The 21,618-nt window shown below is 34.0% G+C and overlaps 1 protein-coding gene across 3 annotated transcripts; it reads right to left on the bottom strand.

Annotated features, from left to right (window-relative positions):
• Window positions 1–705: 705 nt before the first annotated feature.
• LOC145567722 (kinesin-like protein KIN-14J) lies at window positions 706–15,692 on the bottom strand. Of its 3 annotated transcripts, none has more exons than XM_081627086.1 (23): window positions 15,451–15,692; window positions 14,020–14,114; window positions 13,221–13,417; window positions 12,968–13,110; window positions 12,715–12,810; window positions 12,081–12,324; window positions 9,860–9,915; window positions 9,683–9,766; window positions 9,490–9,567; window positions 9,317–9,409; window positions 9,164–9,193; window positions 7,495–7,836; window positions 7,317–7,398; window positions 7,127–7,222; window positions 6,855–7,034; window positions 6,595–6,701; window positions 6,318–6,496; window positions 5,595–5,759; window positions 4,562–4,815; window positions 4,289–4,452; window positions 3,128–3,627; window positions 2,669–2,766; window positions 706–1,215 (listed from the first exon to the last, which is right to left on the bottom strand). In XM_081627086.1, the coding sequence occupies exons 3-23, from the start codon at window positions 13,330–13,332 to the stop codon at window positions 1,142–1,144; spliced, it is 3,177 nt and encodes a 1,058-aa protein (XP_081483212.1). In that variant the 5' UTR covers window positions 13,333–13,417; window positions 14,020–14,114; window positions 15,451–15,692; the 3' UTR covers window positions 706–1,141. The 3 variants fall into 3 exon arrangements, with proteins under 3 accessions (XP_081483212.1, XP_081483211.1, XP_081483210.1); XM_081627085.1 differs by having other exon boundaries at window positions 14,058–14,114; XM_081627084.1 differs by lacking the exon at window positions 14,020–14,114 and having other exon boundaries at window positions 707–1,215.
• Between the last annotated feature and the right edge of the window lie 5,926 nt (window positions 15,693–21,618).

Below are 21,618 nucleotides of genomic sequence, written 5' to 3'. Positions count from 1 at the left end.
TTTCTTAGCATATATTGAGTGTTTGAAATTATGTTATTTTGCTAATATCTGTAATAATATAGTACCAACCTATACAATCATCACCAATATATATATGCCCTAATTAAACCATAAAGTACCAAAAAAAAAAAAAAAAAAAAAAAAAAAAAAAAAAAACAACTTATTATTAATTTGTTTAATTATTACAGTATATTGTTTATACGTAACATTTACTAAATTGTAAAACCCCTAAAGTTAAATTCAATATACCCTAAAATCGAAAACAGTAAAAGATTAATTTTTGAAAAGGAAATTAAACAAATTAAATATTGACCTGGATCAATTAGAGATAGATGGAAGAATCAGTGGGAATTAGGGATTTTACAAATGGTGAAAGGGAAAAAGAATTGAAAAGGGGTGTTTAGTTAAGTTAGTTATAGAAGGGTAACCATGGGTTAAAATATTTAATTGTTTAACTAAGGGTTAAACATAAGTTAAAGGTCTAAAGTGATATCATAATTGACTTAAAGCGAACCTGATAGTAAAATAAATTTTTTAAAAAATTTTACGGTAATAAGTCACAAGTTTTTTTAATTCGCAAAAGTAATTTTAAAAATGGCATTAATACATGGTAGTAATTAACAAATTTTCCAAATAATTACTATGTGTCCAAACCATAAAGAAATGCCATAAGGTTAAATTAACACTACAAAAAAATTAATCTTTATGGTTAAATACAGTAATTATTTTATAAGTAATTTAATACAGTAATACTCATTAACATTCGATAATCCAGATCTGGATTTAACAGATCAAGTGAGCAAAACAAGAGATAATTTGGCAAATCTGATTTTCGAAGTAGGAAGCATTTCAACATTTGTTGTTTTTTTTTTTCCCCCCTGTACATAATTACAAATATTACCAAGTTGTTTCAAGTCCATGAAGTAATTGAGCTGCTTCTTATAGCATGCATAAAGGACAGTTAGATAAACCCCTCGACAATCGAAGACTACGCTACAGTCGCGTATATGTTACATCTGCCAAATCAAGTGCATACTAAGCTAACATTATGTGGTGAGAGACGAAAGATTGAAAGAAGATAGACAGATATATATTACATAGTTACGCTACAGCCTACAACAGCTGCAAGAGCATTGCAGCTTCAAGCCCACCGTTTTGGAGGCCTGACTTTAGGCTTCACTGAGGAAGAGCTAGTAGGCGCTGGTTTCTTAGAACCTGTGATATATCAGATCAATAGGTAGCAATTAGTGTTAAATAGTGCATTTAGATTGTCATAGACAAAATTACCAACAGCATGAGGCAACATGCAGCAAAAATGTCAAAAATCTGGAGCTGTAAAATTGGAAGAGTGTTATCGATTCCTTAGAAAATAGAAAATAAGGGAATTTTGACTTTTACCACCTCCAAAATACGACTTAATTGATTTTACCACCTCTATAAAAAAAAAAAGATTTATTTTACCACCACATAAAAAAATAAAAGTTGGCTTTTACCACCAATCACCTTCAACTAACGGATTCCATCCATAAATCCGTTAGTGGGGCCTACCTTGTACACGTGTTGCCATATTATTGGCCCACAGTAACACGTGTCAGCATTTTATTTGTTAAAAAAAAAGAGAAATTAAAAAAAAAAAACCAAAAAAACCTAAAACTACCCCAGCCACCACCACAGCGCCACCCCCGCGCCATCGCCGCCTTCCCCTTAACTCACCACAACCCTCCCCGAAACCACCACCTGCGTCGCACCACCAGCCCTAACCCACCTGAACCCTCCCCCTCCCTTTCCCGCAACCATATCGCCCCCAAAAACCACCAAACCCAAAACCCTTGTCCCCCCTAAACGGCCACGAATCCGCCCTTAAAAGGCCGAAATCGGCCGGTTAAGGCCACTAAGCCCCAAAACCGGCCGATGTCGGCCATTTGTGGCCAGATTCGTGGCCGTTTTGGGAAACGAGGGTTTTGGGTTTCGTTGTTTTCGCCACACAACGACCACCGCACCGCACTACACAACCACAGCCACCACACCCAATTTGGACCCCCTTTCCACCAATTTCCGACCTCAAAACCCTAGTCACCAAATTCCGACCACCCATAAAGCCCCTCCTAATTCTGACCACTCTTAAAACCCTAGCCACCACCAAATTCCGCACTCCTAAAACCCTAGCCACCACCTAATTCCGACCACCTCCCTAACCCACACACCAAATTCCGGCCCCTCCTTAGCCCTACACGAAATTTCGACAACCGTGGTAGTTGATTTCGTTGCTGGTTGGTTGACATGGAAGATCGAGGAAGATGAAGAAGAAACGTCAAATAGGTGGGCCCTACTAACAGGTTCATGGACGAAATCCGTTAGTTGGTGGTAAAATCGAATTTTTGGAAATTTTGTTGGTGGTAAAATAAATCTTTTTTTTTATGGAGGTGGTAAAATCAATTAAGTCGTTTTTTGGAGGTGGTAAAAGTCAAAATTTCCTAAAACTCTTGCCCAACAGGAAAAGTAAAAAAGCTAATGAAAATCCTCATAGAAAAATAAGGAAGACATAAATCTTCCCATCAAAATACATGTCCGTGTAATGTACAAACTAAAACTTTAATAAAAGGAGAAACAATATGTATCCAAAAATTATCATAGCTGAAAAGATGATATAAATGAGCAATAGACATACTTGATACAGCTTTAGAGGAAGTCTTGCCAAGTAACAACTGAGAAGACCCTGACCGCTGTTTTTGTGGAGGTTTTGGAAGTTTGGTTGGCATGGTTGACCTGCAACAATATAACATAAAAGGGGTCAAAGACAAAATGAAACATACTCAATAATCTAATTGCCTATGCAAAAAGCGTCAGTATGTTTTGAATCTCAAACAAAATATGACCAAAGATAACTCTGGTTATCACTATGCATCTGTCCTGTAAAGTTCAACCAAATTATCACAATAATCTGCTTTAGCAAACACAGGATTTTTGCTAAAAGGAGAATCAATACTATGACAAACGAAGACACGTAAACAAGATCAAGATCATATCCAAGGTCATAGATCATATCCAAGGTCATAAGAAATGGAGTATCTCAGTATCATGTTGATTACTATAGCAACATAGAAATGAAAAATGTAAAAAGGCTTACTTTTCTAGGTTTTCCTCTGGTTTGGCCGCTTCAGGAAAAAGTGTGTACTCCACAACACTGCAAATAGAACCATCAGTTTCCGTCCCCATTGAAAGGCCGCTATCAGATATATCACTTAATCTCTCTTCAGAGTCCGCATCTCCAAATCCCAAAAGATCGATATCATCATTAAAATTATGAACTGCATCAGATGCAGGAAGGTCTGGATGCCTCAAGATTTCACGCTGGTTCTTAAGGTCTTCAGCCGAATGCTGTGAACCAGCTTCAGAATGTCTATCACTATGTTCTGAACCATAATCTTGATCAGAAGTTGGTCTGCTAGTCTGCCCTGACAATTTGCGCGACGATTGAGTTGGCCCAAAGGAATGTCTCCCAGGAGAAGAAAGCCCAGGCTTTAGAGGGTTCACACCACGCTTCTCACTGTTGGTACTAGCCTTGACAAGACGCAAGCGCTGAATATCCTCATCTTTCTTTGCAATGGTAGCTTTCAGAGATGCAACCTACAAAACAGCTAATAATTAGAGCATAGTACAAACTCATTTGATCTTATAGGTTATCCAGAGCTTCACAGTTGTCAGCTTATAAAATTGAATCGTTGCATGTATTTTTGAAGATTGCCATTGAGTGCAATATCCTTTCACTAAAGAGGCCTGACACTGAGGGAAAAACATATTTTGACAAGCCCTTATCATAAATAAGTGAATTCCAACTGTTCAGGCAATAAATTCTTAAAGTCAACTTACTCAAGAGAAAGCAAAATTCGATGAGAAAATTATTTTGATTCCTTCATGACTCATAATGTTAAACATTACAAAGCCAGAAAAGGTCATTCAAATCTGGGGCATTCTCATATCATTCATCTTTCAGCCCAAACACCATAGTATGACTCACAAATGCAACTCAAGCAAAAAAAGTAATAAATTAATATACCGTTGTCCTTAATATCAATTGTTTCCTACGGAGAAACATGCTTCCAAGTTGATCTACTAATAAATGCATAGTGACAAGTAAACTGTGTCCAGCACAAATTCCTCATGAGACTATAAAATTGCAGACAAGGCACTTCCATAGTTCCATGGGCATAAATCACAACTAGTCTAGAAAAACTTTTCTAAAGGATATAAGAATCAATCAGAAGGAAGATATATTATAGAGACAAACCTGGTCCATGAGTTCCCTAACATCTCTTCCCTCTTTGTTACTACGTGCCGCACCCAACTCTACCCCGGATACCCTCTCAGCAAATTTAAGAGTGCTGGTAGTTTCAGAGTAAGACTCCACATCAGGGTTAAGCTGCACAAACATTAATGTCTTCGCTTGTCCACCTGAATCATATTTACATGATTCTTCATTATGATGATTCAATGAAAGAAATTCATGAAGGGATAGTCAATTGTTAAGATAATAACACAGGATTAAGTACTAGCCAAATACCTAGTGAACTCTGAAGAACCTGAGTGAGTTTGCTATTTCTATATGGCACATGAGAATTCTTCTGAGCTAATGCAAAGATAACATCTCCAAGAGCAGAGAGTGATCTGTTGATATGTTGAGCCTCCTTTAGTCTATCTCCAGTTGCTTCAGAGCGATCCACTCTTTCACTCCCTGCAAGATCCACCAAGTGAAGACAACCACGCAAGGCAGAATTGCTCTTCAAATCCATGCCACGGACATGGACTGTAAGAATGCTGCACATTACATTGAGTTTTTTTATAAGACAAGTATTATTGCAATTTTTTTAAGACAAAATGTACCAAACATGTATTAAGGATAAAATCTTCCCTATGAATAGAGAAAATAGAATTCCAATTATGGTGTACAAGAGATATGCCTAAAGGCTCGTAAAGCATGAGATGGAACAGAGAAAACAACTCTACTCAGAAAAGGAATCTTATCAAATATTTGACATTTTGATCCTTCTTTCAAGCCACAAAAGTACCATAAAATTCCCTAGTCATCATTCCACAAAATAGAAAAGTAGAAACATATGGTCTCTAAATATAGCCACAATACCGGAGCTTATTAAATACTTCCTCCCTTTTTTTGTACTTAACATTTCTATAAAGTACACTATTCAAATACTCCACATTACTTAAATTTTGTGATTTATACTTAAAAGAAAAATATAGTCATATGGGATTTCGTTAGATCTGTCTCAATGTCTACTTTATTAAAACTAAATTTCTATAAAATTTACAAATGCAAATAAACATATTAACAGTTGAAGTATATGCATTGGCAAACGTGAGAAAAAATGTGGCAAGTAAAAAAAAAATAACAAAGAAAGGGTAGTAATCATGCAAGCTTATTGTGCATAAATAAGTGCATCTTTTTAAACAAGCACAGTTGATAAAATAAATGTGTCATGTTAAGCAAATTCATCAAAATGGTTAAGAGTGTTACATAAACAAGCACAGTCAACAAATAGGTTTCACAAGTATAAATAGAAGAAGTTTTAGAAAACAACCTATGAGACCTACTACTCCTTTCATTCAATGCTGTGGCACCTACAGCTCTGTTCATAAAGCCAATATTCATCAACTCAAGCACATCATTAGTAGACTTAACAGGGTGCATGCTTGCATCTGGGACGGCCAAGCCATTCGGTTGACTGGAACTCCAAATCCCAAGTGTGTGCAAGTCAAAGAAAAACATTACCAGTAGCACAGAAAAAATTACTATTATATCTTGATAACACGAAGTACAAGTATAAATATGATAATCAACATTTTTTTATTTGAAAACATAAGATAATTAACATACTATAGGGACAATAGAGTCAATCTCAGTGCTCACATAAGCATGCAGCAAAATGAGGAAATTAAGTACTTCTATGTCACATTTTCACTAATGTGTAAATGTCTTAATCGAGCCTAGTCAGGAGTTTTTGGAAAATCCATAATTCTGGGGCCAAATAAGTGGCAACAAGCCAACAACAATAAGTTGATAAATAAAGAGAAACTACAGATAAAAGCATGGAAAGCCAATATTTTTTTTAATTAATAACATTCTAATGTAAGTGCTTTAGTGCAAACTGAACCAAGTTGCAGGACAAAAGGTGGAAGGGGGGAAAAAAGCTATCAGAATATAACATTTAATAGCTCATAATATGAACCTGAACAGTTGCCAGAGTCATATAGAGGGATAAAAATCAGGAAATTATAATAAATAAACAAAAATTAAAGGATATCTTTTCTGTGAACCATTGCATGTAAGCAAATCTCGGACTTGCTCATTATAAATCTCAACCATCTGAACACCAATTTCATACATGATGGAGCTTCTCCTATTCTGTGAAATTTGGAAAAGATCATGCAGTGCTCGATAATTGACACCCCAATCCTTCTTTGACGTCATATCAGGTCCAGTCTAGATAAAGAGGATTAAATAGAAGAAATTAGCGAGGAGAAATTTTTAAATGAAGTAACTAGGTAAGCAAAGCATCAAAACAGAAGATGAAACCATACCATAGTATAAGTCTTGCCTGAACCAGTTTGACCATAGGCAAAAATACATACATTATACCCATCAAGAACAGATCGAATTAGTGGTTGAGTGTCAATAAATACCTCCTCTGCCAACAAATACATAGTCAACAAATCATCAATAGACAATATTGTATGGCAACAGAAACTTCCAAATACCCAGTAATAAATAATAAGAAAAAATATGTAGCACAATCCCATGAATACAATAAAGATGCAAATAACTGAAAGAAGTAAAGAACCTTGACTAGCTGCTGGAGCAAAGACCTTGTTGAACTTAAACAACCGCCGGCTGTCTTTCCCAGGTTTTAGGGGATTAACAACAACAAGCTCTCCATTCTCACCAATGTACTCTATTGTTGTCTGTTTCTCATTCTGCCCAGGAAGAAACGGCCTTATACGACAATAAACTCTGATATTTCCTACCAAATACAAGTGCATTGAATCACTTAGTAAACACACAGCTAAACTTGATAAACAATGGCACAATGCTAATCTGCCTACTTAAGTGTACCTTTTAGATCCTGAACTTCATTGTACAATTTACGATTTTCTGCAAGAACCATGTGGTAACTTTCAGCAGCATCTACAAGTTCCTTGAGCTTTGTGCCTGCAAGATAGTTTCAGTAAAGATATATCAAAAAAAAAAAGCCTTAGGAAAGACTTGAAAAGTTGAAATCACCACGGTCAGAGAGAATCTCTACCTAGAATTTGAAATTCAAGAGGATAACAGTCTTGCGTCATCAAAAGTTCTTTCTTTACAGAATCTAATTCCTTCCTTAGTGCCTACACGAAACAATAATATTATGTCTAATCAGGAACTTTCATTTAAACAAAAAGATACAAACAGGTAACAAAATGCAAAACCCACAAATATCATACCTTCATAACATCAAATTGGGAATCTACAAAGCAAGAGTAACGAAGGTCTCTAATTTTCAATTTCTGAGTCTCGCGTTCAAATGTTTCCTCCAATTCATTTACTTTTTTATTTGAAACTTGTAGAAGAGACTCAAGATCCATGATCTTCTCCTGCAACTTTGCTCTAGTATCTTTCGCTTCAGATTCCAATTGTGAGCAATGCTTCTCATTCAACCTTTTAACCTCCTCTAGCTCTTGTTTGAGAGCTTCTATCTCTGCATCACGCTCGTCCCTTTCTCTCATTAATCTAACCACATCCTGCTCGCCATGTTTCTTCTTCTCCTCTAATTTGGTCTTCTCTGTCTAAAATAGAAAGAAAGAAAAAGCTGGTATAAACTACATTAAATGAGTTTGTATATCAATTACCATTATTGAGAAAATAGAAGGATGTGAAGTCTAATACAAGTGTGTTATAGCAACCATAATACAACAACAGGATTGTAGTAAAATCATACCCGCCATGAGTGATGGGGCAAGGGTGGATTGTACTCATTGTAGGTTGTACAATCCTTCAAACCCGCTCTATACTTGCATGAGCGGCATTCATATATTTGAAAAAATAAAAATTATATAATTTTATGCTTTGGTAAAAAAAAAAGTACTTAAGTAAAATATAGCAGTAATTATAATAATAGCCTAATACTCGCTCCGTCCCACGATATAGTTCTTGTTTTCTTTTTTCTTTTTTTAGATAGTATATAAAGACCATTATACCCTAATTTTTTTTAACTTTATTCATTATACTTCCTAAATTACCCTTGAATTTTGCACATGTCTTGTACTTTTTTTCACTTTCCCTCTCTAACTCTTGTCTATAATTGTACTTTTCTCTCTCTCTAACTTTAATGTACTTTTTCACTTTTTTAAAATACCGTGAAAAAATACAAATAGGAACTATAAATTGGGACGGAGGGAGTAGTACAACAGCAGTAGAACTGTGTAATATTAAGTGATCTTGTTCCCGTAATTTACTATAATACGTAGTATCATCATTTTATATAGGATGTAGCGCTGTCATTTTATGGAGGCGGGTCTAAGGAAGAAATTAGGTGGGTCTGGGGGATTATGTGTAGAAGGCGGGGATTATGTGTAGAAGGCGAGGATTAGATGGGGCGGTGATGATTTTAGATTTGTACCCATCAGGATAAGGATGATGATGGATTTGGACCTGCTAAGAGGATGAGGATGATGATGGGGACGGGTTAGGTGGGGAATCAGGGATAGAGATGGGAAGGCCAACATCCGCCCTGCTCGCCCCATTGGCATCCCTAAGTAGGAGCTTTTAAATGAAGAATATAAGATGTCCCTCCAAATTCAAAAACAGATTGGGCATTAAGCAAGGAAAAAGGGTGTAATTGGATAGAATAGGGTCTGAGTTGGTCTTCACATCATGTATACTTTGAGTTAGTCTTCACATCATGTATACTTTGAGTTAGTCTTCACATCATGTATACTTTGAGTTAGTCTTCACATCATGTATACTTTGTATATAATATGTAATATTAGACCTTTGGAAATGGAAGAAGATACATGCACTTATAAAAATATACAGTCAAAGCATATCCAGAAATGGTACTTTGTACCATATAAGAAGCATCAAGAACCACTAATTAAAAGATTAAGAGAGCACCTTAATTTGCCGAAGATGGTTTACAGCAACCTAACAATGAAGGAAAAAAAAAAAAAAAAAAAAAGTCACTCAAAATCAAAAACTAGTAAATGCTCATGAAATCCTAAGCATTAATCAAGACTACCTCCCTTTCTAAGCATAAATCAAGACTACCTCACTTTCTTCAGCGGCCCCAACAGCAAGCGTCTCAAGGGCTTTCACTTTCGATAGGTATTTGCCTTCACGAACTTTGCAGAGATTGTTTTGCTGCAGGAATATGCAATATGAGAGCCCGGGCTTTTAGGAAATAGATTAATTACATCAATTGCATAGTTCAAGCACATTACATTTTTTATTTTATCTGCTTGATTTGACACCCGGCGCTCAATCTCTCGTACAAGTCTTTTCAAAAGGCAAGCCACACGCTGAACACATAATTAAAACTATAATGAAAAAGAACTTAAACATGGGAAAAGAAAAAAACAGAACAAAAGTAAGTAGAAAAATACATTTAAAAAAGATTATAAAAAAAAACGTTACATGAGATACATCCCCACTCTTTCTATCCAAACTTTCATCCAAGACCCTGTCCACCATGCTAAACAGCAATTGCATAGGAGTTTTCTGCACTTGTAAAGAGCCAAAGAGAATGAGAACCAGTGCCAGATTTGTAAAGGTAAAGTCTCACAGAAATTTAATAAACATGCAGAAACTTACATCTAAGCTGTTCCACTTCATCAATTCTGACACCTTGACATCAGGACCAAGGTTTCCTGGAACACAAATTATCGTTCTCAGATTAGAAAATAGTAGTAAAAATTAGGTTAGTTTGATATTAGATAAATTAGCAGAGGCTTATTTGGCAAACAGTATTACAAGACCTAACAACTGTCAAAATTAACTAAAAAAGGAAAAACTTCAATCTAATGCCACAATAGCCAAGCACATAAGGTTCCCTGACTTCCCTCACCCAAATTAGAGCAAAACATAGAGACAAAATTTAAACTTCTATTTCATTAATACAATCATTTTTGTGTAACACTGCATACATTAGTACAATCAATGATTCGATGAATTCATCAACAGCCAAATGTTCCACTTCCACATGATACTAAACATTTTATTTTTGCCTTTGACTACACGTGGATTTCATTCTGGGATAGACGATTTCAAAGCCCAAATGCCCAATACTAGAGCCACTTTTATTACAATGAGCTCCAGTCTTCAAGTAAAATAAAACTCCTTTATGCTATAAGTGTAGTTTACAAAATGGCTTGTTAAGTAACTTGATGCAAACACACACACACACACACATATATATATATATAGTCAGATGTACAAGTCTGAAATTGCTGGGACAACCATAAAAGCAATCAAAGAGGACCGCATACAAAGGACAGCACTTAAATGATGTATTTACCATGGGAGCTGGGAACCAAGCTCTGGAGAAAACCCACTTATAGCTTGTTTTGTTTGCTTAGGAATCAAATTCCCATTAGAATTTATACTTTAAGGGAAGTTATTCTTATGCAATTCCAAGGAAATAACTTTGACATGTTTGGTTGACAATAAAGGAATTTTCAATTCCCATGAATTTCTATATTCCCATGTTTTAAGGGGAGTAAGATTCTAAAACTTCATTTCTTCTTTTTAGTATCTAACAAATAGGTATAAAAAATTATACTTCCCATGAATTCCAACAACCCTCATTTTATTGGGTTAACTAGACAAGCACTAAATTGCAGGTCAAACTAAAGTCTCCATCTCAATCTCTTTCAAATCCCTATAAAAGTTTTTGATATGTGTATATTTGAATTAATAACAGCATTGGAGACTAGTATATATAGGTCACATCAATGCATAAATAAATTGACAGATCAAAGACTGTCATGCTTCACCCAAGCACCATCCATATGTCTCCATTGAACTAACTCCACCAAATGCAAACATTGTTTCAGTCATACTTTATTTTATAAATTTGGAAATTTTGGAACTCTAAGTATAGTAGTTGTATTTCTCAAAATGCATAACAATTCACCTAAAAGGCTAGGAGAAAGACAATGGGATGGTGCACAAAATGATTGAATTAAGTAAGGGAAACACAGCTTGAATGTTATACAAAACACAACATTGATCTCGCAATGCTTTGGTTATTAACTAATTAAACAAAAAAAATTAAGAAAATAAATAATAAAAAAAACAAAATTTTGAATAACTGCATATACAACAAGCAATTGTGGAACATGCCACCTTCTGTTGGGAGCTCACTCCTTACAAATCCATATAAAATCAATTTTTGAAAAAATAGGTAGCCAAAAAATATAAAATTTGCGCCCATTATAGTTACTTTATCATTAATAATACCAACACAGCCCAGTGAACAATGTTTTGTTACATTAGGTGTGTTACATTCATTTGATTTTTTAAAATTATATATTTCAATTGGTTAACCCTTACCTAAACAGATCTTATCTTAGCTTATCTAGACTATTTAATCCTTATATGAACTTAACTTAACTATTGTGGATTTAAAGAAAGCAGAACAAGGCCTAGGTCTATAAATGGCATAGACATAGCATAGGCCAAGCATCCTGGTTCATGAGATTGGTACTCAAAATTCATTACTGCTACAACTGTCAACTGGGATGGGGAAATGTCCTTTAGCCATTTTCTGGTTCAATTCAAGAGATAAAATAAAACAGTACAGGATACAAGAGTGGGGTTGCAGGCTTTATAGCAAGGCCTACAAAACACAACAAAGAAATTATGACAGTGGTAATTGAGGACATCATAACATGTTGAAGTATACGCAGTGGGCATTACAATCATGCTCATTGTTTGTCAGTAGATGACAAAGAAACAATGGACATTTACTATGAAATATTTCCCAAAATTAGTGTCATTCACTCATTCCTATGATAAAAGAATATGACCTAACCTGATAAAGTAGTACTGCGAAGGACAGTTTGAAATTTTGATTCCCATGAATTCCTTCTTTTATCTGGTCCAAACTTCGTAGAATTGAGAGCATCCAGCTGGGAATGATCAGTAGTATCCAAATCTTCAATCTCTGGCACATTCCATTTCTTTCTCACATGGTTGCGAGCAGCTTCCCTATCAATGTTAGAGCTAAAATTACTCTTAAACACCTGAAGCCACTCCAAGATCTTGATCATTGAACCCTACACGTCATCCGGAATTTACAATAAAAAATTAAAAATAAAAGAATAAATTGAGCACTAGAGGACACATCTAAGCCAACTCTATTCAATTTCACGCTAAGGGATGTGAAAGTTGTTTGAACTCTTCTGCTCCAGTTATATGACAAAAATGAACCTCTGTGAATTTGTAAGAACTTTTCTAAAAAGCATATAATAAAAATAGAGCAACTGGGACAAGGCCTCAATCTGGGAGTTTTACTACATGCACTTATTGATTAATTTAGTAAATTACAGTAATACCATGCTTTCTTCCGATTTCCAATTTTGTATGAGGAGCATTTCTTCATTTCACCAACCCAAGTTGCATTGCTCAATTCAAGAGGTATAATATGGGGTGTAACATAAAAGTACCTGTTCTAAATCTGAAACTTCAAATCTAGGCAAACCCATTTTATCCAAAGTTGACAAAAACCTTTCAACCATGGCTTGGGGCTCCAAATTATGACCCTGAAGCAGAAAAAAGCAGTTATCAATATATATAAATAAGATTGATATACTGACATGGAGATAGAAAAAATCAATAGATATGTTTGCTTCTGAAACAACAACCCGCCCCAAAAAAAACAAAAAACAAAAAACAAAAAACAAAAAAATGTGCATATACCATTTCAACTGCTCCAGGGCTAAGCCTATTCAACAAGTGACATAAAACAGTTCCATCTTGCAAACAAACTCTTAAGTCCTCAAGTGAAGAGTTTGCTGGAACATTCAAATCAGGGAGCTGCCCATTCAGCCACTCAATCACGTCTAAGTGGAGAATTAGAGTACATGCACGCAGTACAGAAAAAACATCAGCACGGCTGAGTAAAGAAAGAAGAGTTGAGAATTGAGAACAATTATAATGTGTATGAGCGTACCCATGATAGTTCTATTGAAACAATCAGTTTTTCCATCATTTCCATTACAAGCTTCACCATTAAAATTCAATAACCCATTGCCTCCCAAGTGCGCTTGTGTTTGGAGGTCCATAGCAAATCTTAAAAAAATGCTTTTTTTCTCACAAGCACTGACAATTGCAATTTCAAAATACTCACAAGAAAATCATGGCAGGTCCCTGAAAATTGACCAAACAGCAACACCGTCATTTTAACAAAACATAGGATGCATGATTTAATCTTTCAGATGCGTGCAAAACAAGTGGAACATCATAAAAGGGCTAGAAACAGAATGAAAGACCGCCCTTGAATACTGGAACTAACAGCACAGAATTACAATATACTGAATATTCACAACTAATATCAAACTGTTTTTTATATTAGTCTGAAGGATGCAGTCCACAACTTCCCATTTATTATTATTTCAATTTAGTGGGGACAGTAGTCGGATATAGTTAATATTCTTAATAATGAAGGGGAAAATATTGTTAATTGCATGACATTCTACAGATTGTATACCTCAGATCATCATCATAAGATTACCATTTACCAATATACAAGCGTAAAAGTAGGTAAGAGGTAGTTAGTAGCAGCAAAGACTATAAATTAGGATCACTGACACAGCATGACAAAAGTTTGCACAGATAAAATTATTGCTAGACAGATGTATTGCAAGGTTAATATGAAAGTGAGTAATGTAATGCTCATTAATTCCACAAAAAAAATGTGCCACAGAAAATTGCACTGGTTGATGTAAATGCCATAAGTCCATAACACGTACGATAAAAATTGCCACGGAGAACAATACATTGAGCATACTTTTATTTTTCCCCATATGTCTCCCACAGTATTTGACCTTTTCACTTGCCACATTTCCTACAATAGATCAATAAGAACCTTAGGCGAAAAAGTGAGGCACTGACCAGAAGATGAGATATAAATAACATTCATCACTAACTGAACCTTAATACAAGATTTCCAATGAGGTAATGACAAATATGGAAATTGCCGCCCGACAAAATCTCTGAGTCTCAGATAGAAATAAACCTTCAAACTTTAGGAACTATTATAAGTGTTCTTAGCTCTATCAGTAAATCTGACAAAGATCGATAGAGGTAATACCGAAATAGACATAGCCTTCCCCAAGAATTGCACAACTAGTAGAAGACTGGAAGTAACTACCTTAAGAATAGACAACCTAACATTTCCAACAATCTCATAACCGTTGACTTGCAGCATAAGTATTTAATCACAAGGCAAACATTGCACAATAAATAAGGTTTTGAGATGAAGGTATACAGCTAAAGAATCGTACTAAATCATTCCACATTAGGCTTTCAATCATGTTGGTACTTCAACAATTACTCCATATCTGATATAACCATTACAAAACATTCCATCTGTGCAGTGAATGTACACTACATAATTATCTCACGGAAAGCAACCGTTAATTTACTTGAGCTATAACATCCTAAACATCTCAGCACTTTCTATCCAAAAAACAGCCATCCGAATTCTCAACTTAACAGTATAGCTGACTGAAACAACAAAATAAACATATCAAAGTTCCACTTATCATTTTTATTGTTGGCCTAATTGCTACAAGCCTACCACCATATAGTGCTATAGCAAGCTTCAACTCCTTACATCAGTCAGCCTCATCCTTCGCAATATTTGAGCTACCATATGAACTTTTAATTTACGCGTTTGGGAACTTCTATCAAGATGATCCAGTCCATAGCTTGATGCTCATTCAATTTCCTTTTGACATTCTTGAACTCCACAACTTGGAGCTCTCCTCCAGCTCAAGATCAAGCTAAAAAGCACAATCTTGGTCCATAGCTAAGCTCGAATTCGAGAAATTCAGCTACATAACTACCTAATCCTTACTCTTCTCTCATGAAAATCCAATCAAACCATAGAATCAAAAAAATCCAGCAAAATTCTCAAGTAAAAATCCAAACACCAACTAATTGAGGTATCAAATTCAGAAAATTTCATCACATTAACCTAAATTCTCCATCTCCACAGATTCATCTTCACAAATAACAATTCAACCTTAATCCATTACAACAAGCATTCACAAATATACAAATAAAAAGGTCAAAACAGCCAAAATATCACACAAATTCGCCAAAAAAAACACAAATTAAACCTACTAAGAACCACATTACAAAATCAAAATACAAGCAAACAATGAAGCGAAACATACCTGAAAAATAAGAGGAAGAAAATCCGAAGAGCAAATTGAAGGTGAGAGAGAGAAAAACAGAAGGAAATGCTAGGGTTTATGAGATCGGAAAATGGAGACGAAACCCCTAATTGTTGAACCCTTCTCACTTTCTCTCTCCTCCCTTTCTCTCTCTAAATTTTGCTTTGAGAAAAAATGGCAGCCTTTTATTTTCTCTCTCCTCTTTTTGGTGTCCTGTATATTTTCGTGCAGTAGCAAAGATGGTGAAGGCTGATGAAGGGTTGGTTTTGGAATTTGTCTGTTTTTTTTAAAAAAAAAAATTAATGTTCGTACAAAATTGTTAGGAGTATTCAAAATTTAATTTTGTGACGTATTTTAAGGAAATTCGTAGAATAAAAAAATAAAAATAAAACAAAGGTTATTTTTGGGAGTTTTGAATTGATTGGACCCACTGTTCTATAATTAGAATAAAGTTCCCGCCTAATTGAAGTAGATCGGATCTTTTTTTGTCTTTGTTTCCCTGGATCTTGAACTTCGAATAAACTTATAAGTTGATGGGCCTTTCTATTAACGACAATAAACCCCCATGTGGGTGGCCATGCCCAACTTCCGTCACATGTGCATCCCGGCACCTCCCCGGCGGCAACCTCATCCTGACCAAATCGATAGTGGGTTGAATATATGTTTAATTTAATTTAGAAAATCTATTAGTGTTAGGGGTCATCTGTATAGTTTTATAATTCGAACCATTCATTTGTTATTGAGAAGTACTTCTTCCGTGTTTTAATAAATGTCACACTTTGACCGATACAAAATTTTAGGCAATTTAGTTAACCTAAATACAATAAGAAATAAGTGGGGGAGTTGGATTATCAGCTAGTCAACCGCTAATCTACCGAACACTCATACCTAAATTATCTATATTCGTAGCTAACAGGTTGTTGACAGCTAACAGCTACCTACACAGCTTTGTAGTTCAACGACTTCAACCACTCTTTGTAAGTAATTTCTATAAGAAAATCAAATAACTTAATCAAATTTAATTAGTCATATAGGCGACATAGTTCATAATCAACTTTATATAATCACAAATTTAATTCACACAACCTATAAGAGTAATAGAAAATTTATTATAAATAGACATTGTAAAAAAAATAACATAAATTAATTAAAGGGCCATGAAATTCTAGTACCATTCTAAATTAATTAGTCTAGGTAAAAATCTATTAGTTTTTTTCTATTTATAAGATGTATGTCATTAGAGGTGATCATAAATGACCTGCATCATTAGCATGATCCAACCCATGTAAAAAAATGCACGTTTGAATGAATAATAACCTTAAATCATCGTCAGTATTCCACTTCGACACGAAAAGCTCGCTATAGAGGTATAGCCCAAAAAGCTTGGTCCATTTTCGTTGGCTTGTACATGATTTGAGATATATACTAGATTAGGTCCCGTGTCATGCACGGTTATTCACTAAATTTAATCAATAAAAGAAAAAAAATTGTATTAAAAAATGGAAAATGTTATACATAACCCTTAGTACTACATATAAGCATTAAATTTACACTTGAAAATCATAAAAAGTTAAGAAATCATAAAAATATAAATACTAATTACACTGATTTACGCGTGTTTTTATCATGAAGTTCCTAATTTTATACAATTTTCAAGGTGTATTTAATGCTTATATATAGCCCTTAGGGCTTGTAGGGAATATTTCAAGCATCCCACACTTGAGCCCCACTGTGATCATACACTTAAGTATGGTGGCGTCCAAAGGGAAGGAAGCTAAAGTAAAAGAGTCGCTAACAAGTTTTAGGAACTTGTAAACCGTTCCCAGAGTGAAGGTTACGCCCCTTCACGATCCATGAGATCGCTAACTCCATAGTGGTCCGAAACCATGACTGAATATTCGGGGATGAAGGTACAAATCCAACCTAAAAGAGATTGAACCTGCCCTAAAAATAGGCCTCTACTTTGTTCTTCTCATATTCATGTGCGCTTTCTGACTAACATACAATCAATATATTAATCCTAAACCTGTTTAATCTATATTGGTTGAATATTAATGCATAAATAAATCTGTTATTGGTGATCACTTGAATTATAATCATATTAGCCTAAACAAGATTATTAATTATCTTATTAAGCGTGATTACAAGTACAAATTCCCTTTAATTCTGCAAGAGAAGGCATGATCAAGCAATAACAATAATAATATATCAAGCAACAATCATTATCATAATAATATTCTCATCAAAGCATGATAATATTAATAAAATCCTAGGCATGATACTAACAAGATTAATAACAAACCCTAACATGTCACTAAACAATAAAGATCAAAGCTTTATCCCTAGCATGATACTAACATGATAGAAGAAATAGGAAGCAACCTAAACGTGATACTAGAAAGCAATAAAAGTATCATAACATGATACTAGGAATTAAAATAATCTAAACATGCTTTATATACCAAAAGATTAGTAAATAATCGAATTACTTACTTCGATGCCTCGTATCTCTTTCTTTCACGTCTAGGGCGAAGACAACTTCGAACTTAGCTAGGTGTGTCTAGATCTCGTGAATGCGGTATTTTGTAAAAGGGAAAGATTTAGAAAGAGGGAGAAGAATAAGCTATTAGCTTGAGAGAATGAATGATGATTGTTGATGATTAAAAACGAGGAAATACGGCCCAATTTATAGAGAATATAGTCTGGAAACGATAGAAAAGAATTAAAATTTGAATCAGAATAAAACTGGCTCCTGTTGCGAACGACAAGACCCAACGCGAAAGGACAGGGATCACGCATGGCGACAGGTTATGTCGTTTGGCGCTGGTTTAAAAGATAAAACGCGCTTTTGTACGGAATCTTTTTCCTAATATAATTAAGCAATTAAACTCCGTGTTTATCAATTTTAAATCAGATTTTATCATAATAAAACACCTGTTTTATTTCAAATCAAACTCATTATTCTCAAAAGATAATATCAATCCTAACTTCATTAGAACTCAAATTAACCTTCTAGATTATTCTAGAAGATTATAATTAATCCTAATAATTTTAGAAATAATAATTAATGGGTCCCCCACTAGATCATTGGCCCATAAAACTATTTCAGACCCAATTTTAGTATTTTGGCCATAACTTCCTCATTATTCATCGAAAGTGGACTTATAATATATCATTGGAAAGCTCTTTGCGAGCCCGATCCAACTACACTATTATTGGACCCTTGTTATGGACCAAGCTAAATTGGACTAGCTATTTTCATAAATAGAGTAGATTTTCGAAAACAGAAGGAAAGATTTTTATTAAAACGACCATATCACAAGACTTTTCATACTTTCACCTCGTTCGATAATCAAGTGACGTGAAAAGTATTCATCACTGGGTTTGGTTTTTAGGGAGACACATTTAGGTGTCTACAGGGCTACATATAACATCAATACTTAATACTAAAATAGATACCGGAGGTGACACGTGTCATATCCTGGTGTTGTTTTTTCCTCCAAAATTCCCCTTCCCTTTTTCACTTTTATTTTTTATTTTATTTTATTTTTTGTTAACATTTGATTATTCTATACTAATATTATTCTAAATCTTTCATATTATTTTTATGGAAAATATATTCCTTATTATTTGGTGTTCATAATTTTTCAATACACATTTACCTAAATAATTATTTCAACTCTTTTTTAATCATCTTTTAAACGGAGCATTATTAGATTTTTCCAAAAAAGTAATAATAAAATTGATTCATATAATTGATGTTAGAGAAATTATTTTCAAACATCATTTAATTTTTTTTCAAATACCTCTAGCTATTATTTTATTTCAATTTTAATATAACTATATATTCAAATTAATTACAATTTTGTTTTTGAAATTTTACTATTACGCATATATTATCACAAATTAAGGATTTATAAGTCGAGTATACTATAACTATAAAATAAAAGTTGTGTTTGACTATTATATGGATCAATTGTCTAATAAGGGAAAGATAAAATAGCATTAATGATTTTGTAAATTACGTAATTAAAAATATCAATATGTCCATAGAGCATTAATTCATAAACAAAAAATGTAATAATATAGATTAGTGTTGCCCAATTATCGATTGTTCTTGTCATTAATGGTCAGAGTAGTATTTATTTTCTTATATATAAAAGGTGATATAGTATTTGTAATTAATATATCTATATGTATGTTGTGCACTTTTGCTAATAGTTTTAGTGGAGATTTTAGTGACTTTTGCTAATAGTTTTAGCGGAGATTTTAGTCCATTGTTTGATTAATTTTTTTGGTGTTTAGAGCGCCATAAGGGCGAATGATGAGAATCGATCTCAAGATCACTTGGAATCGAGAGGGGAGCTCTAACCACTTGAGCTATCCCTCACTCTTTATTTGATTAATTTTTGATGTTTATTAAAAGACATTTACAAATAATTAAGTATTTATTAATTAGGTTAAAATCTCGTACAATGCACGGTTGTTAAATATTTTTGACAATAATAATAAATGTTAAAATACATTTATAACATATTTATTATCTTCTTATTTTGCGTATACTATACAATGAAATGAAGCATGAAATATAACGAAAGAGTCACTTATACAAATGAGTACTCCGTATATTAAAACTATATCTACATGTTAGACCACATAAGTGTTTTAGAAATTTAATGATAAATTAGTATAAAATTTTCTTTTTCTTAATCAAATAAGTATTTAAAATTGTGTATCACTGTAATACCCTAGAAATTCCTTTCCTTTAAAATACCTGTTTTGCCCTGTATAAAACTTTAAATAGGAATATCTAAGACATTACCGCCACCGTGAAAACGGCTAAGGCAACTATCAAAGACACACAGCGGAAGACTAATTTCAAAACCTTTCAAAACAAGTCAACTTGAAAAAGTCAAGCAACGAAAGTAAAGTCAAACCAAAGTCAAACGAAGTAAAATAAAATCAACCTACAACTTGGAACCATTATAGGTCCTTATTAAAACCAAACCGAACTTAAAACCTTTTCGTTAGCCACGCATAATAATCAAGTCATAAATAAATAAAGCAATAAACACATCATATACTTATAGAAACTAGCATGATTCGCTCTTCACTCATGCCCATTTATGAAAATACTTCATCACTTGAAATGCTTATCTCTACCTATTTCCACTACTCTCCATTAAAAATGGGTCATCATAGGGCCATGATAAAGACAAGGCCAATAACACACAAAACACACAATCAGCAAAGCTGAGTATATAAGCGTAATTAACACACTAGCATACAATTCCCTATCAACACACGACTTACCTTGTTGCACCTGTTTTTCAAGCATACAACATTCAATAAAAGTTCTCACTAGACACTAAATAATTTATTTAGCGTTGATTACGCATCGAACGGGTTTCCCATTAACCCCCCCCCCCCCAATAAATTGAGGTTACTGACACGAGAGCTAACCGTGCCAGCATCAAAAACCACTCGTAAGTGGCGGAATTCCTACGCATAATAATAATAAAAGGAGTGTACAACGTCATGTACTCTAGTAGAAGTTATGGTTAAATATAAAACCCCATAATTCCCCCCATATGTTCATACTCAAGGTATATACGTTTCAAGTGTTTTGGTGCGTAATCTCTTTCACTTTACGTTATTTACAGATTATTAAACTCGGTGATGACTCTCAAACCATAATCATTCAATCAACAATAATTAATCAAACAATCAAATATACCAATTTAATTCTTGAATAATTAGTGACCACGTAATATTTAATGTTGAACCCTTTTTAATTCTACCTCAGTGTCAAATACACCTTAAATGCATAAAGCGCCACAAATCCTATCCCTCGGCGTTAAAAACACCTTAAGTGCACTAAGGCACCAACATACAATTTATTCCTCGTGTACATAGACACTTATATAGCTCCTTTCTCATGCTTAAAGCATCAATAAAAATTATATGAACCATAATAAAATTCCTTTTCAATATTCCAAACCAAATTAAACATTCAGTTTAATTAAACATGCTCTCTAACATGCCATAAATAAATATGTGGTTCATAAATAATATTCCAACTATTATTTTCCATTCAATAATCCATCACAAATAAATCATGTTTCATAATCCAATCACCAATAACATCCAAATCATAATTTCCATTCC

Source organism: Chenopodium album, chromosome 11 (assembly GCF_948465745.1).
Source record: "Chenopodium album chromosome 11, dcCheAlbu1.1, whole genome shotgun sequence".
Classification (NCBI taxonomy): domain Eukaryota; kingdom Viridiplantae; phylum Streptophyta; class Magnoliopsida; order Caryophyllales; family Amaranthaceae; genus Chenopodium; species Chenopodium album.
The sequence above is the reverse complement of the archived record's forward strand: the minus strand, read 5'-3'. Positions and strand labels throughout refer to the sequence as shown.